The 22,827-nt window shown below is 40.5% G+C and overlaps 1 protein-coding gene across 15 annotated transcripts in view; it reads right to left on the reverse strand.

Moving 5' to 3' along the window:
• SYNJ1 (synaptojanin 1) overlaps nt 1–19,831 on the reverse strand; it is a 99,145-nt gene extending 79,314 nt beyond the window's left edge. For 4 of the 15 annotated variants that reach the window (XR_010125272.1, XM_054468512.2, XM_054468515.2 and 1 more), the window contains exons 1-2: nt 19,191–19,831; nt 18,017–18,162 (exon numbers count right to left, since the gene is read on the reverse strand). Coding sequence is in view for 13 of the 15 variants with exons in the window: in XM_054468512.2 (XP_054324487.2) it covers nt 18,017–18,162; nt 19,191–19,285 (241 nt within the window). In the remaining 2 variants the exon portion in view is untranslated. Of the gene's footprint in view, nt 1–18,016; nt 18,163–19,081 lie in introns of all 15 variants that reach the window. The other 11 variants (XM_054468516.2, XM_063659816.1, XM_054468513.2 and 8 more) reach the window with 6 other exon arrangements.
• Nucleotides 19,832–22,827: the final 2,996 nt, after the last annotated feature.

A 22,827-nucleotide genomic window follows, 5' to 3' on the forward strand; every position in this document is an offset into this window, starting at 1 on the left:
GGGAGTAGTAAGGTGGGGGTGGGAAATATAGGCATTGTTAAATGATTGCTAACCAGGGTTTAAAATACTGAAGTTTATGAAGTGGCAGGGTGTGTGGGGAGCTCAGAGGAAACAAACTGAAAGAATGAGCGGAAATGAAAGTTCGGAAGATACAGTGTTAGGGAAGTTCAGGTCACTTTCCTGCTAGTGCAGTCTTTCAAGGTATCCACTGCACTTTCAATGAACGGAATAAACTCCCTTTTATGAAGACGTATTTTTTTTCCCCTCCTATTCATGGTGGTTATTAAACAAACGAGATGCTAGGCAAAACAAACCTTTCTTTGTAAGTTACTGATTTCTAACCATAAGTAGGTAGGAATGTCCCAGAAGAGAATTGCTTTCGGAGTGATTCTGAGCCCATCAAGATCACAGCAGTTGAGCTGAGGTAAGGCGGCCTGCACCTCATTAGTTCACATGCTGAACACATAAGCTAAAGCAAATTCCAACTTCTAAAGTTTCTGCTATAACACCTCAGGAATAAATAATACCTAACTCCCTCTATAGCTTATTTTAAAGGAAAAGACTCTATTTTTCCCATGTCATACTCAACACCATCGTTCATTCATACCTTTTCTTAGGTACCTTTTTTTTTTTTTTTTCCATTTGATACCAACTCTTTGTTAGAAAATAAAAACTTCTTTGTGGGCCCAAAAAGAATCATTTTGCTGGGTGTGGTGGCTCACACCTGTAATCCTAACACTTTAAGAGGCCAAACAAGTGGATTGCTTGAACCCAAGAGTTCAACACCATCCTAGGCAAGATAGCAAGACCCCACCTCTAAAAAATAAAAAATAAAGGTGGAATAATATGTAACAGGTGAGGGATAACCAAAACTTGCCACATAAAGACAATATGAAAATTTTAACAATTAACAAGATTCATTTTTCAATGGCTTATTAATCACAGAACAATTAAAAAGCTACATAAAAACCAATCTTACTTATGTATTAGAAATATATTTCAATTCACCCATGGATCCAACACGATTTTAGACAGGAAAATTTTTACTGACTTAAGAAAATACACTGCCCGTTGGGCATAGTGGCTCACGCCTATAATCACAGCACTTTGGGAGGCCCAAGGTGGGTGGCTCACTGAGGTCAGGAGTTCGAAACCAGCATGGTGAAACCCTGTCTCTATTAAAAATACAAAAATTAGCAGGGCGTGGTGGCGCACAACTGTAGTCCCAGCTAGTCAGGAGGCTACGGCAGGAGAATCACTTGAAGGCGGCAGGCGGAGGTAGTAGTGAGCCAAGATCACACCACTGCCTTCCACCCTGGGCGACAGAGCAAGACTCTGTCTCAAAAAAAAAAAAAAGAAAGAAAAGAAAGAAAGAAATTTTATGGAGTTTTTTTTTTCTTTTTGAGACAGAGTCTCGCTCTTGTCACCTAGGCTAGAGTGCAGTGACACAATCTTGGCTCACTGTAACCTTCGCCTCCTGGGTTCAAGCAATTCTGCCTCAGCCTCTCGAGTAGCTGGGATTACAGGCGCCCATCAACACGCCCAGCTAATTTTTTACTTTTAGTAGAGATAGGGTTTCACCATTTTGGCTAGGCTGGTCTTGAACTCCTGACCTCCGGTGATCCTCCCACCTTGGCCTCCCAAAGTGCTGGGATTATAGGCGTGAGCCATGGTGTCCAGCCAAAAACACTGCCTATTAAACTCATGTACTTACGTTATGCTTAAAGAGTATTGGCAGAATTCTCACTGCCATGTGTTTCACGTAAAAGAAATGGAAATCAGGTGGGGCGTGGTGGCTCATGCCTGTAATCCCAGCACTTTGGGAGGCCGAGGTGGGAGGATCACTTGAGGTCAGGAGTTTGAGACTAGCCTGGCCAACATGGTAAAAAACCCATCTCTACTACAAAAAATACAAAAATTAGCCGGGCATGGTTGCAGACACCTGTAATCCCAGCTACTTGGAAGGCTAAGGCATAAAAGCTCGAACCCAGGAGGTTGAGGTTGCAGTGAACCGAGATTACATCACTGTACTCCAGCCTGAGTGACAGAACAAGACGCCTTCTCAAAATAAATAAATAAAAACATAAATAAATAAATAAATAAATAAATAAGGAGGGAGAGACAGTAGGTAGAAATATAGAAAAACAAAAGTGTCCATGAGTTGATATTATGGAGGCTAGGTGACATATGTAACAGTTACACTATTTCTCCAAATAAAATGTTAAAAAAATTATTCTCATTACATTCTTTGAAATGCTGGATAAATTCAGAAAGGAGAGAGATAACTCTGGCCAATTATCTTGAGAGAGCCAGAAGCTACTGGAATTCTAACGGATCAGAGAAGTACTTTTCTCTAATTATCCTAGACCAGGAGTGCATTAGCCAAAAGTTCAATAGACATTTGAACTTTTTTTTTTTTCCCAGACAGGATCTCTCACTCTCACCCAAGCCTGAGTGCAGTGGCATGATCATAGCTCACTGTAACCTGAAACCCCTGGGCTCAAGTGATTCTCCTGCCTCAACCTCCCAAAGTGCTGGGATTATAAGTGTGAGCCATTGCACCTGACTGATTTGGACTTTTATAAACTTCAAAGGGACTAGTAAGTCCTACAATCTTTAGAATGGCCCCATAGCCCACACTTCCCAAGGCTCTCAAACGGTCATCAAATAGTAAATATATAATAAATTAAGAAAGAGAAGATTTAGTAATTCCAGAATGGAGGCCTTAGGAAGGGTAAATATTGCTATACCCTGCCATCAATGTTTTCCTTATATTCATCCTAAATAATTTAGTTTTAATATTCTACCTGTTAAAATGGAAACTATCCTTGGAAAATGATAAGTTTGTTTTTGCTCATTATCACAGAAGTTAGGAAATATTTAAAACTATATAAAGCCATGAGGTAGTAATATCCTACAACTTAATTCAGATAACTCAACTCCTTCCTTATTTTAGTTCTGTGCATGTTTTCAAACTTCTTTTAACCAAACAAATTCATGCATGACTGAAGGGAGGCCCAACCTACAACTTTTCCTCTTTAAGCTACTGGAAGGTAACAAAAATAGAAACGGTAGAGGTGGTCTACTTATAGACTACAGAAAACACTCAGAGTATAAATATATCAATTGTTCTCTATCAAAATTTAACATATCAATTGTGCTCTATCATATTACTTGACATCCTCCACCTTTTGCTTTTTTCTGGAGTGACTTACTTTTTTTTTTCTTTTGAGATGGAGTCTCACTCTGTCACCAGGCTGGAGTGCAGTGGTGTGATCTTGGCTCACTGCAACCTCCACCTCCTGGGTTCAAGCGATTCTTCTGCCTCAGCCTCCCGGGTAGCTGGGACTACAGGCGTGCGCCACCATGCCCAGCTAATTTTTGTATTTTTAGTAGAAACAGGGTTTCACCATGTTGGCCAGGATGGTCTGGATCTCTTGACCTCGTGATCCGCCTGCCTCAGCCTCCCAAAGTGCTGGGATTACAGGTGTGAGCCACCGCACCCAGCAGTGACTTATAATACTATGTCATGTGACATAACTGGCATTATTCAGCATTGTTGTATTACAACCTCGTTTCTCAAATTAGAATTTAAGGCAAATAATTATTAGGATCAAACTATAAAAATTCAGATGAAGACATAGTCATAAACCTATTTCTTGATTTTCATGAGTTGTGGCTCTAAAGAGAGGCTTGTTAAACATAACATAGTTGTCACATGATAATCACACCTGCATTGCTAACTCCACAACTGAACAGAAAAGAAACAAAATTAACTTCTTATCCAAGAGCAATAGGTAACTTAAATCTCACTTTCATTTAACTTTAAAAGTATTTTGGGGATTAAATTTAAATGTAAATTTCTCCAACTTCTGATGAATTACAATAATTTAAGCTAAATAATAAAGCCATCCAAATGAAGGGGCTACTATCCAATGTCAACATTCTGCTGTGGGTCAAACCTTGCAGTCTGAGAATACACTGTTCTTCCCCAGCTGATACAGAAGACTAAGCTAAAGAAGGTCAGCAACAATGTAAAAATAAGACTGCATGTTAGAATGATCTCTCTAGAACCACAATTTGCCTGTGGTTGCATGCACTGCAGTTTGTGGTGAGCTTATTTGCATGCAGACAGCACTTTGGTATAGAACCAGAGAACCTCCTGTATGAGCATCCTAGAGATCATGTAATCCAAGCTTCTCATTTTCAGAAGAAAAAGAGTAGAGATTAGATCATTCATCCAAGATCACATAACTAGCTGGCAGTAAAGCTTCTTTCCATTTCATCATATATAAAGAGAAAAATTATTTTAAAAGGAAAAGGTTCCTCTTATAAAAATAATTAAAATTCCAGCTGAAAGACATTAAACTATCTAAATTAATGTCCTATTTAAACTTCACATTCCAATCTTGGTGACATTTAAGGAAAAAAAAAAAAAACTTTCATTCATTCACACAAGAAGTATTTACTGAATGGCTACCATGCACCAGGCCCCTAGCCAGGTTGTAGGAATAAAAACAGTCAGTACCGTGACACCTTCTTAGGAATCAGATTAGGAAGACAGGTATTATATAACCATACAAATGCAAAATTATAAATTATAGTAAGTACTATAATGGAGTTCCAACAGATTACAATGGGAGAACCTAATTTAAAATTGTTTGTTGGAGGAGGACAATGATTAGAATAAACCTCACTGAGGAAGTGACCCTTATAGTGAGACAGGAAGGCTAGCCAAATAAACAGTGGAGATAAAAATGTTTCAGGTGACATACATATATACTGTGATCCAGCAATTCCATTCCTAAGAATATATCCAACAGAAATGTGTACATATATGTACCAAAAAACATGTACAAGGATGTTCATACTTGTGTCATTGATAATAGCAAAACTGGAAATAAAGCAAATGTCAACAAAACAGCTAAATATTTTAATATTCATAAAATGGACTACACTGCAACAAAAATGAGTAAACTACTGCCACTTGCTACAACATGGATGATTTCCCATATATCAACATGGATGATTTCATTGAGTGAAAGAAGCTAGATACCAAAGAATACACAGAGAATGATTCCATTTATGTTAAGCTGAAAAACACTTAAAACTATTCTATGATGTAAGAGGTCTGAATAGTGATTATCTTTGAAGATCATAATAAAGATAACTGGGAAGGAACATGAGGGGATTATTCTCTGGAAAGCTCTCTGGTATGCTAGTAATAATGTTCTATTTCTCAACCCAGTTGTGGTAATAAGGGTATGTTCATTCTATAATAATATATCAAGTTGTATGTTTAAGATTAATATACTTTTCTACATGTACTATAATTTAAAAAGCTTATTATTAAAAAAGAATACATTTGAGCAGTAGAACAGCATATGTAAAGACCCTGACGCCAGAAAGAATTTGGTACATTCAGAACTGAAAGGCGGCCAATGAGGTTGGAACATAGAAACCAAGAGGTAAAGTGGTAACAGGTTGAAGAGGGAAGCAGAAACTCGATTTTATTGTAGGTCATCTTAGAGTTTAGATTTTAACTTCAGTGGTCAATCACTGAAGAGTATTAGGCAGGGGAATAATAAGACTAAATTGTGTTTTTTAAAAGACTGGGGTGTAGGTGTGGTAAGTAGAAGCAGAGAGACCAGTTAAGGAGACAATTGTAATGATCCATGAAAGAGACAACAGCGTCTTGTTTGAAACAGAGCCAGCTAAACGGAGGCGGTTGCTCGGAATCTCAAGAAAATTAAGAGAGGAATTGATTAGACTTGGTAATAGAGAGAATGTGTGAAATGTGAGGGGAAGAGGTGTTGAGGATGATTCTTAAGTTGTTTGAAACAACTTGGTAGATGGAGTGCAATCCATTGAGATAAGGGAGACTGAAGGAAAGATCAGGTTTGAGGATATGCAGTGGTTGATAAGACCATCAATACAGTACCTATTCCAACTCTTCCTCATTTGGTAGCCACCAAACAGTTTGTGATACTATGGAAATCACAGAAATTTCTACCTTCTTCTGTCAATGATCTACCTTTTCCAAACAGCACATGATATCTCAATAGTCATTTTTGGTTCAGGAATACACAAACACTCAATCCAGTGCAAGGGGAAGTGCATTTTCCTTTTGTGGGTTCTAACCCATTATCTGAGTTTCAAAAAGCTGGATCTCAATTGTGTCATCCAACGTAATTATTCAACCCAGCTCTGTATCAATCCCACGTCACTTTGCCACAACTAAAAATCTGAAAACTATACTTTCTACCCCATTCTCTAAGAGAACTGATAAAACTGGGAACAAGATAGGCCAAAGATATATTCCCAATGCTAACCAAGGACAGACAACTAATGAGCACTAAGGTACAAACAGCTAGAAATTTACTTAATTATAAGATTCTGGAATTTAAAAATAAAAACTAAAAGAGGCCGGGCACAGTGGCTCACGCCTGTAACCCCGGCACTTTGGGGAGCTGAGGCAGGTGGATCACTTGATGTTAGGAGTTCGAGACCAGCCTGGCCAGTAAGGTGAAACACTGTCTCTAATAAAGAGATACAAAAATCAGCTGGGCATGGTGGCGCACACCCGTAATTTCAGCTACTCAGGAGGCTGAGGCAGGAGAATCACTTGAACCCAGGAGGTTGGGGTTACAGTGAGCCAAGATCATGCCACTGCACTCCAGCCTGGGCAACAAAGTGAGACTCTGTCTCAAAAAAAAAAAAAAAATTAAAAAAAGAAGATTCATTCTACTTATAGTTCACACATGGTCCACAGGATAGTAAATGATTTTGTTTATCTATATTTCAGCAACACATTCAAGAGACTACAGCAATCCTATGGTCCACTAGTAAACAGAATGAAACATAACTCATAATAAATATTTATTGCTAAGAGCTAGTTATTTAGTAAACACACCTTTATATATAAAAAGTTAAATAAGACTATAATGAAATAGAAACACAAAATTTTAATAAGTACATTTAACATATAGAAATATTTAATGTTTTGGGACAATAAAGTTTTTTTAAAATTTTTTTCTTTTCACTGACTCAGTTGGCCCAGAATTATCCAGGAATTTCAAGGGTCTAAAATTTTTTCACTCTGAACTGAGGAAGTAATGTGTATCCAACCAAGAAGAATTTATACATCTCTCCAAATGCCAAATTTATTTTCTCCAAGTGCCAAATCATTCAGTCATTTGCTTCAGTAGCTATGAAATGCAACCTAATGTGAATGCATGTGCTCACATATGTAACACTACAGATCAGCAATGGCTTATATTTATAAACTCTATTTAAGCTGGGAAAAGATAAAATACAAATTCTTATTAACAACCATTAAAACACTCAAGCAAATTTTAATTGTCACCAGTAAAAATATGATACGCAATTTTTAAAACAATATTTCCTTTTGATACTCTACAAGGCTAACCAATTGCACTGGCCCATTCCACTCTTTATTGCTTCTTTCACTTTGTATGCTTCTTTCAAAATGTCACTGATTCAGACTTTACAATCTCAAAAGTTTTGAAAATGTTGGTATTGGATGCTAAGAAAGGTAATACTATAATATTAAACTGCTAGTCATTATAATTAGCTTATATTTTTTCAACCTTCGAATGTCTGAAAAGTCTTTACATCTTCATTTGTGGTTGGGTACAAAACTCTAGGTGAATGGTTTGGTTTGGTTTCTTCCTTCCAGTACTTTAAAGATGTTCCCAATGTTCTCTGGCTTGGATTGTAAAAAAAAGTCTACTATCATTCTTATCTTCACTCTTCTGTAAATGTGTGTCTTTTCTTCCTTGGGCTACTTTTAAGATCTTCTCTGCATCATTGGCAAACAGTAATTTGATCATGTATTTGGGTATAGTGTTCTGCTTTGTGTTCATTTAGCTTCTTGGATATGTGGATTCATAGCTTTCAACAAATCTGCAAAATTGCCAGCTATTATTTCTTCAAGTATTTTTCTTCCCTACCACCTTCTTTCTGGGATCCACATATTCATGTACATTGGGTCACTGGAAGTCGTCCTGCAGTTCACTGATGCTCTGTGTATTTATTTATTTTAGCCTTTTTATCTCTCTGTATTTTATTTTGGACAGTTTCTATTACTATGTCTTCAAGTTTGCCAATCATTTCTTCTACAATGCCTAATATAGTAATCCCTATCACATCTAGAAGTCTAATTTGGGTCTTTCACTTTTTTTTTTTTTTTAGAGACGGAGTCTTGCTCTGTTGCCCAGACTGGAATGCAATGGCATGCTCTTGGCTCACTGCAACCTCCACCTCCTGGGTTCAAGTAATTCTCCTGCCTCAGCCTCTCGAGTAGCTGGGATTACAGGTGCCTGCCACCACGCCTGGCTTTGTATTTTCAGTAGAGATGGGGTTTCACCATGCTGGCCAGGCTGGTCTTGAACACCTGATCTCAGGTGATCCGCCCACCTCGGCCTCCCAAAGTGCTGGGATTAACAGTGTAAGCCACCACACCTGGCCTCTTTCATATTTTTCATATCTCTTTTTAACAGGTTCATTTTTTCCTCTACTTGTTGAACATATGGAGTATATTTATAATAGCTGTTTTAATGTCCTTGTCTATTACAGCATCTGTTTCTACATTTGACTTTGCTCCTTATGAGGTATATTTTCCTATATTCCTATAAATATTCTTAAACTTCGTTCTGGGATACAGTAGTTTGGAAGTTCAGTTACTTGGAAACAGTGGCATCCCTTTGGGTCTTGCTTTTAAGCTTTGTTAGGGAGGGCTGGAGTGGAATTTAGTCTAGGACTACTTTGCCCCTTTACTGAAGCAGTATACCCTTTTCAGTACTCAACCCAATTCTCCATGCAGGACTTCTCCACTCTGGTTGTTAAACATGAACTATTCCCAGCCCTGTGTGAGCTCCAGAAATTTTTCTGCCTACTCCTTTTTGATGATTCTTTCCCTGCCTCAAATGGTTTCCTTACACACTGGCACCGAGCAGCACTGAGCTGAAGTCTCAAACGGAGTCCTCTACAGATCTCTGGAGCTCTTTGTACAACTGTCTCATCTCTAGTACACAGCCTTGAGATTCTGGCTGCCTTGGCCTCCCCATATTCCCTACTCAGGAATCCTGTCAAGCTTTGTTTGAGTGACTCTTCTGCTGCTGTGGCCTGGAAGCTCTCCAGGCAGTAAGCTGGAGCATTCATAAAGCCCACCTCATTTGTTTCCCTTCTCTCAGGGGTCAGCATCTTGTGCTGCCTTTTGTTTAAGGTCTGCAAATCATTCCATGTATTTTGTTCATTCTGTTGTTGTTAATTAGGGTAGGAAGGTAAATCTAGTTCCTGTTACTCCACTATGGTCAGAACTCCTGTTATAGTCCTGAGTTACTTATATTTTATAGGACAAATTAGAACATCTGATAGACCTGAGATGATGTAATAAAAAGTCACAGAGTTTTTACTATTCAGTGAGAGTGGAAGTTCTGCCTTTCCTTTCTATTTCCTCATAGCAAAGTTAAGTGGTGAAGAAATGAAAGCACTTAAGAACTAACTACTGGTTTGACCCTAGGTCAATCCTACTACCAACCCAGAATAAAAAAGTTTGGCTGATTTTCTTTTTAAAGAGTTGACATTTAAGTTACTTTGTATTAAATACATACATTCCTCAGATTACAGGGGCACATAAGAAAAAAAAAAAAGAAAATAAATATGCACCTTCCAAAGGTATTTATAAAAAGAAAATGAATTTTTGCAACCCTAACATAAAGTGATATATAACAAGTCTAAATTTCATGATTTCTCTGCTGAAAAAGTCAACTATAAAAAGTCACTTCTTCCCTCAACTTGCAAATTTTTCTTTAAAAGAGACAGGGCACTGCAACTTATCTAAAGGGCAATCACTTTGACAGCGTTTGGCAATTTAAAAAAAAAAACAAACTATACACACTGTTTGGCATTACCACCTACTACATTTATCCAAAAGTCTAGAACCTGACATTTAACTTGGCCCAGGAAAGAAAGTTTGTTTTTAATGACTTTACTGTAAATTAAACCATACTTTCTCCTCTAATATATTAATATGTTAACAGTTTGTAGGGAAAAACACAAGTGTACAGTTCCCTCATTAGAAAATGCTACCAATTACACTCTTAACCTTAACGCCTTCCCTTATTTTTACACTTGATTCCCCACCCCTGAAAATAATAGCCACACAATATACGGTAATACAATAGCCTCACAACAGCACTAACAATAATTACAGTAAAAAAAATTAAATGGTAGGACTATGTCATTGGAGCAGTTATCTTTCCAATCTTCAGTTTCCAAATCTCTGAAATGTGGATAAAAGCACAATCTGAACTGAATGAAATAAAGTGTGTCAAATGCCACATCTCCTGAACTGTGTGCTAAGATGCCCCACGGCACTACAGCAAACTCCCAGGGAAGCTGCATATTTTAAACAGAAGGAAACACTGAGATTCTCAACACATGCTGGAAACCAGCCAAACTATTAACCTGCGGTGCTTCAGAGTTGTCATATTAGATTGCAGTGCATTCCTTGGATGATATATATTAGTGAAACTGGGTTTTTGCTGGTTGCTGTGATAAAAGCAAGGGTCACTTGAAAATCAATGTGGAACAGGAAATGAGGATGGCAGTGCACTCTGTTCCAAGGTTTGAAAAGCTATTCAGGCTGGGAGCAGTGGCTCACGCCCGTAATCCCAGCACTTCGGGGAGGCCATGGTGGGCAGATCACCTGAGGTCAGGAGTTCGAGACCAGCCTGGTCAACATGGTGAAACCCCATCTCTACTAAAAATACAAAAATTAGCCAGGTGTGGTAGCGGGTGCCTGTAATCCCAGCTACTTGAGAGGCTGAGGCAGGAGAATTGCTTGAACCAGTAGGCAGAGGTTGCAGTGAGCCGAGACCGTGCCATTGCACTCCAGCCTGGGTGACAAGAGTAAAACTCCATCTTAAAAAAAAAAAAAAAAAAAAAAGAAAGAAAAGCTATTTAGTGCTCAGTGCTCAACAAGCACACACATTTCATTAGTAAACTGTGGTTATTTATGAAGAAAATAAATGTTCTATTTTTTCTGCACTTTTTTTTTGAACAGCTACAAAAGTTGTTGGGACATAAATATTTTATTGGACCTAACTATTTAATAAACAGAACTATTAAGTATTGTTTGCGGCCTAGGCGCGTTGTGAAAAACTTAACGAGGCCAGGCACAGTGGCTCACGCCTGTAATCCCAGGACTTTGGAAGGCCGAGGCGGGCGGATCACCTGAGGTCAGGAGTTCAAGACCAGCCTGACCAACATGGAGAAACCCCGTCTCTACTAAAAACACAAAATTAGCCGGGCGTGGTGCCACATACCTGTAATCTCAGCTACTTGGGAGGCTGAGGCAGGAGAACTGCTTGAACCCAGGAGGCAGAGGTTGCAGTGAGCTGAAATCGCACCCTTGCACTCCAGCCTGGGCAACAAGAGCGAAACTCTCTCAAAAAAAACAAAAAACAAAAAACAAAATAAACAAAAACAAAAACAAAAAATACTTAATGAGATAATAAGGTCACCATAAAACAATGAAGTTTAAAAACCTCTGGCTTAATGTTGTGACTGGCAGAATAAGCTTCCAGTAAGTGGTAGCCATTATCATTTCACTATGATTAGTCCTTTATGCAGTTTTATAGAAAAGAGAGGATATTCCATATTCTGTAATAAAGATCTCAGAATATCGTCCTATAGTATTTTGACTTATATTTAGTATTATATATAGTATTATGACTTATGTTGTAAGAAAAAATTAGGTAGACAAAGAATCTCATATGGACAACCTGGAGGAAAACCAGGTCCAGTGATATGGCCTTGCTATTTATAAAATGCGTGATTTGAGTCCTAATCTGACTCAAATTATGCTACTTGAAAAGCCTGAAAGTAATTTTACCATTAGACAGATAAAAGCAATTCATCCTTACTCCCATGCTAGCATGTAATATGGAAAAGAGCAAAAGCTTTAAGAGTTAGGAATCCATGGCGCCACCTCACATCCCCATCTTTTACGTAGAGATCCATAACTTCCGTTTTTAGAGTTATCCTCCATTTCCCATATGTTGACCTTTTCTTTACTCCATCTTCTATTTAGGATATAATTATGAAATGAATCATTCACTTTATTGAAGCCTGAGATGGGCTGTAAAATATTGAAATTGTGAATTTAATGCATGTGTATGTCAGACTGACGGCTTGTCCTTCTCCTATGACAGTCTTTGTGTATGTGTGTGTAAACTGGAGAAAGACAGAACAATGAATTGTACACAAAGCTGAGAAACATTTTTATCTCTTAATAAACTGTTTCCAGGAAAAAAATATGTACCTGTTCATAACTTGCTAACCATCACACAAGCTGCTTAAACTGGTAGATGCAGCAAACTAGTCACAGAGCTCAAAGCTACACTGAACCACTATTCCAAAGACATCAAATTGCAATTTAATCAAACATTTGCTGTACAAATACTTTTCAAAACTGAGTAATGCTAAAAATGGGTACACTCCTAAAAAACATATTAACTGTTATCTAAGGGTAAGAACTTTTTAAAAAGTGTTTTAAATAAATAAACGCAACAGAAGAAATAAATAATGAAATTATTTTCTATTTTAAACAGGTAATTTTGAAGGCCGGGCGTGGTGGCTCACGCCTATAATCTCAGCACTTTGGGAAGCCGAGGTGGGTGGATCACAAGGTCAGGAGTTCGAGACTAGCCTGGCCAACATGGTGAAACCCCGTCTCTACTAAAAATACAGAAAAATTAGCTGGGTGTGGTGGGGGGCGCCTGTGGTCCCAGCTACTCAGGAGGCTGAGGCAGGAGAACTGCTTGAACCCAGGAGGCGGAGGCTGTAGTGAGTCAAGATCGCACCACTGTACTCCAACTTGGGTGACAGAGCAAGACATCATCTTGGGAAAAAAAAAAAAAAAAAAGTAATTTTGAAACAAATTAATAGTACTTATAGAAATAATAAACATTTATCATAGACATTTCAAACTGGCATTTCAGAAGAACCTTAATAATGTGGTTAATAGTTATTTCCAATAGGATTTGTCAATAACAAATCTAAATAATGTGTAATATATGTCTTTTATATCAGCAGTTCAGTCAGATAACAATTCTTAAAAATATAGGAAATAGGCCAGGTGCAGTGACTCATGCCTGTAATCCCAGCACTTTGGGAGGCCAAGGCGGGCGGATCACCTGAGGTCGGGAGTTCAAGACCAGCCTGGCCAACATGGAGAAACCCTGTCTCTACTAAAAATACAAAATTAGCTGGGCATGGTGGCACATGCCTCTAATCCCAGCTACTTGGGAGGCTGATGCAGGAAAATCACTTGAACTTGGGAAGGGGAGGTTGCGGTGAGCCGAGATCGTGCCATCGCACTCCAGCCTGGGCAACAAGAACGAAACTCTGTCTCAAAGAAAAAAAAAAAACATATATATATATATAGACACACATATGTATGTATGTATGTATATGCAATAAGTTTGATAGGGCTGGGCTTGGTGGCTCACGCCTATAATCCCAGCACTTTGGGAGGCCAAGACAGGTGGATCACTTGAGTTCAGGAGTTCAGATCAGCCTGGTCAACATGGCGAAGCCCCATCTCTACTAAAAATACAAAAATTAGCTGGGCATGTTGGTGTGCGCCTGTAGTCCCAGCTACTCAGGAAGCTGAGGTACGAGAATCACTTGAACCCAGGAGGTGGAGGTTGCAGTGCACCGAGATCATACCACTGCACTCCAGCCTCAGCAACAGAGCAAGACTCTGCTCAAAAAACAACAACAAAAATTTACAGAAAAATATCTCATATTTTCAAACATAATAACTGCATGTTTATCAACTTTGTAATCTACGTTAGTCTTTCCCTTGCTGTCATTCATTTAATAATCACATTTTCTTCAAGTATGAGTAAAACACTACACTAAGCACTAAGACTGCAAATATTACTAAGACACATAAGTCTTTTCCTCAAGGAGTGTGGCATCCAGACACAGGACCCGAGCACAATTCCATATGATATGAAGGCACTATACTCAAAGTGCTACAAGAGTATTAGCACTTGGTTCAGCCTGAGAGTTTCAAGAAAACTACTTAGTAGCCCCATAAAAGACAACAGCATCAAAATTCTGGAAACATGGTTATTTTGGATAAAATCTGCAAGCCAAAAAAAAGCAATCCCCTAATCTATCATAGAAAGGCCTATATACACTCTGCTCAGAAATGAGCATCACAATCTAATTATATTAGAATATCCAGGGGGCTGGAGCCCAGACAGTAGTATTTGTAAAAGTTGTCCAGGTGACTATAACACTGATAATGTCATAACATCATGACTGATTTAAGCTTAGAATCCTATCGACATAAAGACAAAGTCTTGAGGCTGCATTAGTGAACACTTGGGTCCCTAAGGGGATCCATGGTCTGAGACTATTTTCATTGTATTTTTACTTGCAACCTTTTGGTATGTGCTAATAATATGAAAGATAAAATTTCATGTTTGGTATCTCATGGCACTTCAGCAAAAGCCAAGAAAATTAAGTGATTGCCAATCCTCAACACTGTATGCTGACTAAAATGTCTGTTTAAAATTTACTTTTTAAAGTAAAGCCAGGGCAAGTAGAGACTTGAAATTAGGAACTTTGTGTACATAAAGACCAAGTCCTGCTAGGGTCACTTCCACCACCCATTTCCAAGAAAAACACCTACATATGAGCATTTAGACAACAACAAAACTAGCACATAAAAAGTATGCGTCTTGGCTGGGAGCAGGGGCTCACGCCTGTAATCCCAACACTTTGGGAGCCTGAGGCAGGTGGAGACCATGAACCCAGGAGTTTGAGATCAGCAGGACAACATGAGGAAACCCCCTATCTACAAAAAAATACGAAAAAAGTTATCTCGGCATAGTGGTATGCGCCTGTAGTCCCAGCTAATCAGGAGGCTGAGGCAGGAGGATCAATTGAGCCTGGGAGTTCCAGGGAGTTCAATTACAGTGAGCCGTGATCATGCCACTGCACTCCAGCCTGGGTGACAGAACAAGACCCTGTCTCAAAAAATAAAAGCAAAAAAGAAGTATGCACCTTGTGATACAGAGTAAGTTCTAGAGAAATGAAGAGAAGGTAGAGATAAAGGTGAGCTGGAGTGGTTGGGGCAGAGTCTTATGAAGGAAGAAGACCTGAGTAGGACCTCAGTGGGACTGACAGGCTCAGATTAGAGAAGCAGCACTCTAGCTGTCTTGGAGGAAGAAGGTGTAAAAAGCAACAGTATGATGAAGCTGAAAAGAGCATGGTGCTTGGGAAGGCACTGAGGAAACACCAGATCTCCTTAAAGGAGATCAACACTGGACAAATGATAGGTTGAGGAGTATAAACTTAATCTTGGTGAAAAACAGGGTTACACTTTGCTTTAATATAAAAAATGATTTTAGGGCCGGGCACAGTGGCTCACGCCTGTAATCCCAGCACTTTGGGAGGCTGAGGCAAGCGAATCACCTGAGGTCAGGAGTTCAAGACCAGCCTGGCCAACATGGTGAAACCCTGTCTCTACTAAAAATACAAAAATTAGCTAGGCGTGGTGGCACACGCCTATAATTCCAGCTACTTGGGAGGCCGAGGCGGGAGAACCACTTGAACCCAGGAGGTGGAGGTTGCAGTGAGCCGAGATCACGCCACTCCAGCCTGGGCAAGAGAGTGAGACCCTGTCTCAAAAAACAAACAAGCAAACAAACAAAGAAAAAACATGATTTTAGAAGATTCTTCACGTAGATGAACATGCAGAATGCACTGAAATTCAGGGAGCTGGGATTATTGAAGATGAAGAGAACACATTGATATTTTCCAAGCATAGCTTCTGAATACAACAGGCATTTTTAAAGTGTGAAAATTTTAAAAGTGAACACTGTACAGCACAATACAAACCTTGGTATCACTCCAAAATGAAGGCCAAATTAATTTTAAAAGTCAAATGACTTAAGAAGGTTTGTTAGCTCTTAAATATTAATATTTTAAGTATTACTGTAAAGTTTATAGTAGGAAAGATAATGACATTCCAAGAGATTAGACATCCATTTATGTTAGCTTTACAGAAGGAGTCAATATTCCAACATTTTTTTTCTGAATTACTCGCATAGTCTAAATCTAATGAAAATAGAAAAGCTTAGACAATATTTTAATATTCTTTCTCCTTAGAATGCACATTAATGCCAAAATAAATGTTTTAGGGCCTTTTGGTAAAAACAAACCATTATTTGGCATAAAAGATGGCTGCTGGAGGTTTTGGAAATATGATTATTCTTAGGTTTCCTAACCTTGGAGTAAAGTATAGCAATAATTCTAAAAACTATAAGTAATACACAGTTTGTAGCTGAATATTTGACTTGCTATTATGAGTAATCATAATTAAAGAAACATTTAGAATTTATACAAGATTAGTAAGTCAGGTAACGTCACCAAAAAACACAAGCAGCTGAAAAATGCTTCCCATACAAAAACAAACATTCGCCCCACCCACCCCCCCAATATTTTAATTCAGAATTCATCAGTATAAGAATTCTACTTGTAGTATAAAAATATATGCAATGGAAATTAATACTGTACCAAGGTATAGTTTAAATACAAAAAACAACTTGAAGCAATTAAGTCCATACTGATTGAGTATAGCCAATATTATTTATACTTATTTCTTGGAAGACCTAGAGCCCCTTCTCCTTCATTCAAAAAATATAGGTACCAAATATATATTTCTTATACACTGTTCTTTGCTTAAGACTTTTCATTATGTCACTATCTTTTTCCCCATCAAGATGCAATTATACTATTTAGTCAAGTTAACACTTTAACTGACATTAATATTCTACATGCAAAGAGTGAGGTCTTATGCTCTTCATTTATTGAGGCTGGAGAAAGCTTAGTAGTTTAAGATATTTAAGGGCTTATACTTGTAAGTACGCCTTTCAAACACTATTTTTAATTTATAAAGATATAATCAGTAACTAAACTAATCCTAACACTAGGATTATCTGCCTAAATCATATATATGTGTATATATAATCATATACTTTTTTTTTTTTTTTTAATTTTTGAAATAGATCACTGTGTTGCCCAAGCTGGAGCACAGTGGCGAGATCAAGGCTCACTGCAGTCTCGACCTTCCAGACTCAATCAATCTGCCCACCTCAGCCTCCCAAGTAGCCGGGACTAAAGGTGCACACGACGAGGCCAGACTACTTTTTGTATTTTTTGTACAGAAAGGGTTTCACCACGCTGCCCAGACTGGTCTCAAACTCCCCGCCTCAAGCCATCAGCCCCTCTTGGCCTCCCAAAGTGCTGGGACTACAGGCGTGAGCCCCCACACCTGGCACATCTTACATTAAGAAAGACACATAGTATTCAAATTAATTTTAATCTCATCCATCTGCCCCTAAAATAACTCAAACTTTACTATCTATTTTTCTTGTGGTACAACAGTCCTTTTCTTTAAATTAGACTATCAAAATACTTTTAAAAATATAAAATCAATCATGTATCTCACATGAAAATCTAGAGGTTGTTTACAATTCCCTTAATGAAAACATAACGGCCGTAACAGAAATACTCCAACAATATTGGATAATATTAGATAATACCTACTACTATAACTGACCTATCAGTAAATACGTCAAGCAAGACACTGTATGGGTTTATGTGATATATGATACAAACTGAAACAATATTTCTTTGGAAAAAACATTTACTTTTAGAAGCAGCAGCAGAACCCAAGAAAGCAAAATCCTGCAACCAAAACCTGCATCTCCCTGCACCCCCTCAACAAAAACCTGTTAACAAAAAGTTTGCAGGAAAATAAGTTTGATTAAAAGGAAATACAAGCATAATCTGCTAGAGGAAATACAGTGAAAGGGTTGTCGGGCTCTTTTCTAAAAAATGGTTGCATCTGAATTGTTTCAAATCAAAACAGAGACCATGACAAATTGGGCTCTAACAGATGACTTACAGAGCACGGCGACAGCCCCAGACTCGAACATGAGACATTCTTCCTTATGCCTAGTTTCCACTATGAGGCTGAAAGGTGGGGGATCCAATTTGTGATAGATCCGGAATCCTTTACTGAACGCCATTCTCTTTTCTTCGGAGGCAGCCCTGTGAAAACCAAGCAAAGCAAAGCAAATGAAGCTGATGTTTCCTTCTGCAGCAAGGACTGCAAAGCATCCAAAAGTCCCTCCCTGCCAGGTTTTGATGGGGGGTTGGGGTGGGAAAAAACAGACAACTCAGGGAGAAAATGGCTTTCTCCAAAAGATAAGTCGTCACTTAGTTTTACCAAAAAGCAAGAGGAAAAGCTACCAATTCTCATACCAAGGCAAGACAAGGTTTTAGCACTGTAAGTCAATCAACGGTCTGGCTGAGTTTCTCGTTTAATTTATGCTTACTGAAAGGAAAAATTTTGAGCGTATTTCGTCCGGAGTTGTTTATCAGCTTCCTGCTTCAAGATCTGTCACTACGTTGAAAAGGAACCTATTTGGAAACTTCAAGCAGTTCCTTCGAGGGGAAAGAAGCGGAGATGGGAAGGAAGGGTGACAAGGCTGGTTCAAAGCTCCTTAGGGGGCAGGAGGAGGAAAAGGATTATCCTACGCGACAGGCTCTCCCGGGGGTGGCGACGAAGGGCAAGGGAAAAGGCACAGGTTACCGCCGCCTCTCCTGCCCCGGGCTACCGCCGGCTGGGGGGACGGCAGGCGGGGCCGATAAATACGAATGGCCACCCAGGAAGAGTCACGACTCGGGGCACCGACCCCACTGGGGCTCCTCGGGGGTCCCGGGCAGTCGACTGCCCGGGAAAACGGCTCCTTCTCGGAGAGACGGAGGAGCTGAGCAGCCCAAACCCTCCATTTATGCGCCAGAAGAGATGCTCCGGCGCCCAGGCGGATTCGGTTCGTTCCCGCGAGCAGGCTGACAGCCGCTGTCACCACAGCCCCCAGCCTGACGCGGCACCCCGCACAACCCGTGGTCTCCTCACAACCCCGCCCGTCCTCCCGCACCCCGGCTGCTCGCGGTCGCCCCTCACCGCTCCCGCTGAGGCTGCGGAGGCAGAGACTGGTCTTGGAGGCGTCCTCCCGCCCGGCTGCCGGTGGGTCTGGCCGCAGCCGCTCCCCGCCCCCCGCCGGCTTGCTCACCTCTTCCTCCGGCTCCTCCTCCTCCTTCTCCCGCAGCCGCCGCCACAGCCGCCGGGAGCGTCACTTCCGCTCCAGCATGCCCATCTCTTCCGCATTGCGCCCCGGCTGGGGGCGGAAGATCCACCCCTCGCGAGGGAAGGGGCGGGGCGTCAGGAGGGAGACCACGCCCACTCTGCGCCGACCGGCCAGGCCTGGCACCCGCTGGCGGCCCCAGCCTCAGCCTCCAGCGACGTTTGCCTCCTGCGGCCGTCCCCAGGCAGAGCTGCGATCCCACCGCCGGGGGTGCAGGGAGAGGGAAGATCTGGCCTCCTTTGTCCTTTTGCGTGGGCTCTTCAGAGCGTGAGCGCCGGGAAGGGACTCCGGAGAAAAGCTTGGGGGGCTGCGTATTGCTGCTCCCCAAGCTGGGCGTCAGGACCACCCCCTGCCGCCCCCACGGGCCTGACGGGAGAGGAGGGAGGGCTTGGGACGGTCGGCTCGCCGAGCCAACCAGGTGGCGCCTGAAGAGCTGTCCATGGTGTCGACAGCCCAGCAAACGGCACCGAGTTCGTAGTCTGAGTGTCTGGGTAGGTAGCAGAAGAAAAACTAATGCCTGCTCTGGGACAGTTCTGTTCGGTGCCTTTTCTTGTGTGTTCTGGAGCTCACAGGGTTCTATCGAAGAGTGCTCAGGTGTATACGATGGAGAGTGGGACGTCACAAACCAGGATCTCAAGGCTGAGCCCAACAAAACATGGCTGTAGGGAGGCCACGACAGCTGTGGTTGTCACCGATGGATGAATAGCTTTTGCCAACCGTGGAATTTAGTAACTAAAGGCACCTAACCCCTTTATCTCATCCTCATTTTTCAACAAATCGTGCTTCCTGGCTAATATTAGCGTGTCCCATAGATTTATTTCTGCTTCCATTGAATAGACCTAATTATGAGAATGAAGTCAAAGCCAACAGGGCAGAAAGGAATTGAAAACCTGAAGAACCCAGCACTCAAACTGTCTCCACTTGCCTTTGCTTTTTCTTTACCTCTTCTCCTTCTGGTTTTTAACAGCCAAAGCAGAATTTAAATTTGGTTATGTTGCAAAAATCATTTCCCTCTTCAGGCCCTGTCATGTGACTTGATTTTTTCATCCATTTTAGAGAAGCTGTACCCACCCTGGTTTCAGGACACGGAACTAAATTTATTAGAAAAGAAGCCACTTCAAGTCATGAAGGAGAAATACAAAGATTCTTGGATTTAGTTCTAAGAACTAGAGGGGATTTCTATCTCAGTACTGTCTCAGAAAAAACTGTTGATATCAAATGCGTTGCTTGAGAGGTACCTTTTTTTTTCCTCTCTTTTTTGAGACAGAGTCTCGCTCTGTCGCCCAGGCTAGAGTGCAGTGGCGCGATCTCGGCTCACTGCAAGCTCCGCCTCCTGGGTTCACGCCATTCTCCTGCCTCAGCCTCCCGAGTAGCTGGGATTACAGGCACCCACCACCACGCCCGGCTAATTTTTGTATTTTTAGTAGAGACGGGGTTTCACCGTGTTAGCCAGGATGGTCTTGATCTCCTGACCTCGTGATCCACCCGCCTCAGCCTCCCAAAGTGCTGGGATTACAGGCGTGAGCCATCGTGCCTGGCCGAGAGGTACCTTTTATGACAACTGAAATCATTCAGTTTCAAGAGGAGTTGGGTACTGAAACCAAACTTGCTTACTCCAAAGCCCAGAATCCTTTCCACCATGCCTGTGTGTCTGTAAGGCTACACTAGAAACGCTTCCTTTCTTATAGTGGGAAGCATGGGTACTAAGCTCTTTTAGGAACAAGTGTTCTGCATATTCCTGGTTCCTTTTTATTTTGGACTGAGGAGATTTAGGTCAAAATTTCTGGGTTCTGGGTTGAAATTCCAGCTTCTTTCTTCAAATTAAACTGGGGAGTAGCAAGACTTATTCCTAGATTTGTTAGAAGGCCACAACTTTTCCGCATCTCATTTTAGTCATGAAAGAAACACATGCCCAGAGTTTGAAAAACATAAAGGCAATTTGACTAGTGGCTTGATTGGTTCTATCTTCTTTTTCTTGTCCCTCTTTCCTATTTATACTTCTACTTTTGTTACAGCGTTTGACAATAGTTGGAAAATTTTTCACTGACCTTGAAATGTCTTTGGGGTAGGGTGACTTAAAATATAGGTTAAGTGGCATACACAAATTTCTTAGTGAGATCCTAAGGGCCTACAGAGACAGGCTGACACCAACTCAACCCTTGAAACTGCAATGAAGAGCCTGTGGGAGGCTAAAAAATGCTACTTCAAAAAGATATCCTTGTCTGTGAATGTTAATTTAGGTTAATTTGCAGATTTGATTAAGGGTCTTGAGATTATTTTGAATTATCCAGGTGGGCCCTAGAGCCCTAGATGCAATCACAAGTGTCCTTATAACAGGGAGGCAGAGGAAAATTAAACACGCACACAGGAGAAAGAGAGAGAGAGAGAGAGAGAAAGGTGATGTGAAGACAGCAGCAGAGATTGGAGCGATGTGGCCATAGCCAAGCTGTCAGCAGCCGTCAGAAGTTGGAAGAGGCAAGGAAGGATTTAAGCCTAGAGCCTTTGGAAGGAGCATGGCCCTGTTGGTTCTGGCCTCCAGAACTGCGAGAAAATGTATTTTTATTGTTTTAAACCACCCAGTTCATGGTAATTTGTAACACCAGCTACAAGAAATTAACACAAGGCTGATGTGACTTTCCATCAGGAAAGAGACAGCCCCAGGTAGGTGTTCCAGATATCACATCCAATAGAACGAATTAAAGACAAACACCCTAAATTCTAGATGTTGATTTGTGAGCAAGTTATTTCTCCTATGGGCAATTCTAGTTGAAATATTGAAATATGCAATTCATTATGTGGAAGCATGGAATTGTTATTTTCATAGGTTAAAAAAAAATCACATAGTGGCAATTTGGTAGTAGCGCCCTCTTTTTTTTTTTTTTTGTCAAAAATGCTGGACAACATGGAAGATCAGGGAAATATTAACAGTCTGATCCAGTAACCTTTAACAGCTTCTTCTCGGGTTACACAGGCTAAGCTAACTTTTATATTAGGATCAGGATCTGCAGAGCTATTAGGATAGTGCTCTGCAGATCCTGGTCTTAGTATAGCAGGATCTGCAGACCCTAGTTGTACCTGGCCATGCTCCCCACCAATGACTGAGAAAGAAATGGCTCAAACAGAAAACAGTGGTCTTGAAAGGCAACACACAACAGTAGGTTACAAACGGCATTAGCTTTTTCTTTAAAGAAATTCATTGTAACCAGTGAAGGATAAGATTTTAAATGAGAAAAATGGAAATCCTATGAATAAAATCTAGTAAGCTTGAGAGCAGAATCACTGGGGAAAAAAAAAAACAGATTGAAAAATAACTTGCAGGTATTATAGACAGGAAATTGTCACTAGAGCAAACAGGAAACTTGTGATAGATAAAAATGAAGTGTTTTCATTTGGAACAAGAGACCAACTGAAGACAGATCAAGTGAAGGGGGTTTATTTTAATGAAACACAAAGATTCTTGTGGAAATCAAAGTGCCGGACCAGAAACAGGGCTCAGCCTTCAAGATTAGAGCTGTGTTCAAGTTGTTCAAGTTGGCTCTGGGTCCCAAAGCAACAGCAACGCCAC

Source organism: Pongo pygmaeus, chromosome 22 (genome assembly GCF_028885625.2).
Source record: "Pongo pygmaeus isolate AG05252 chromosome 22, NHGRI_mPonPyg2-v2.0_pri, whole genome shotgun sequence".
NCBI classification, from domain to species: domain Eukaryota; kingdom Metazoa; phylum Chordata; class Mammalia; order Primates; family Hominidae; genus Pongo; species Pongo pygmaeus.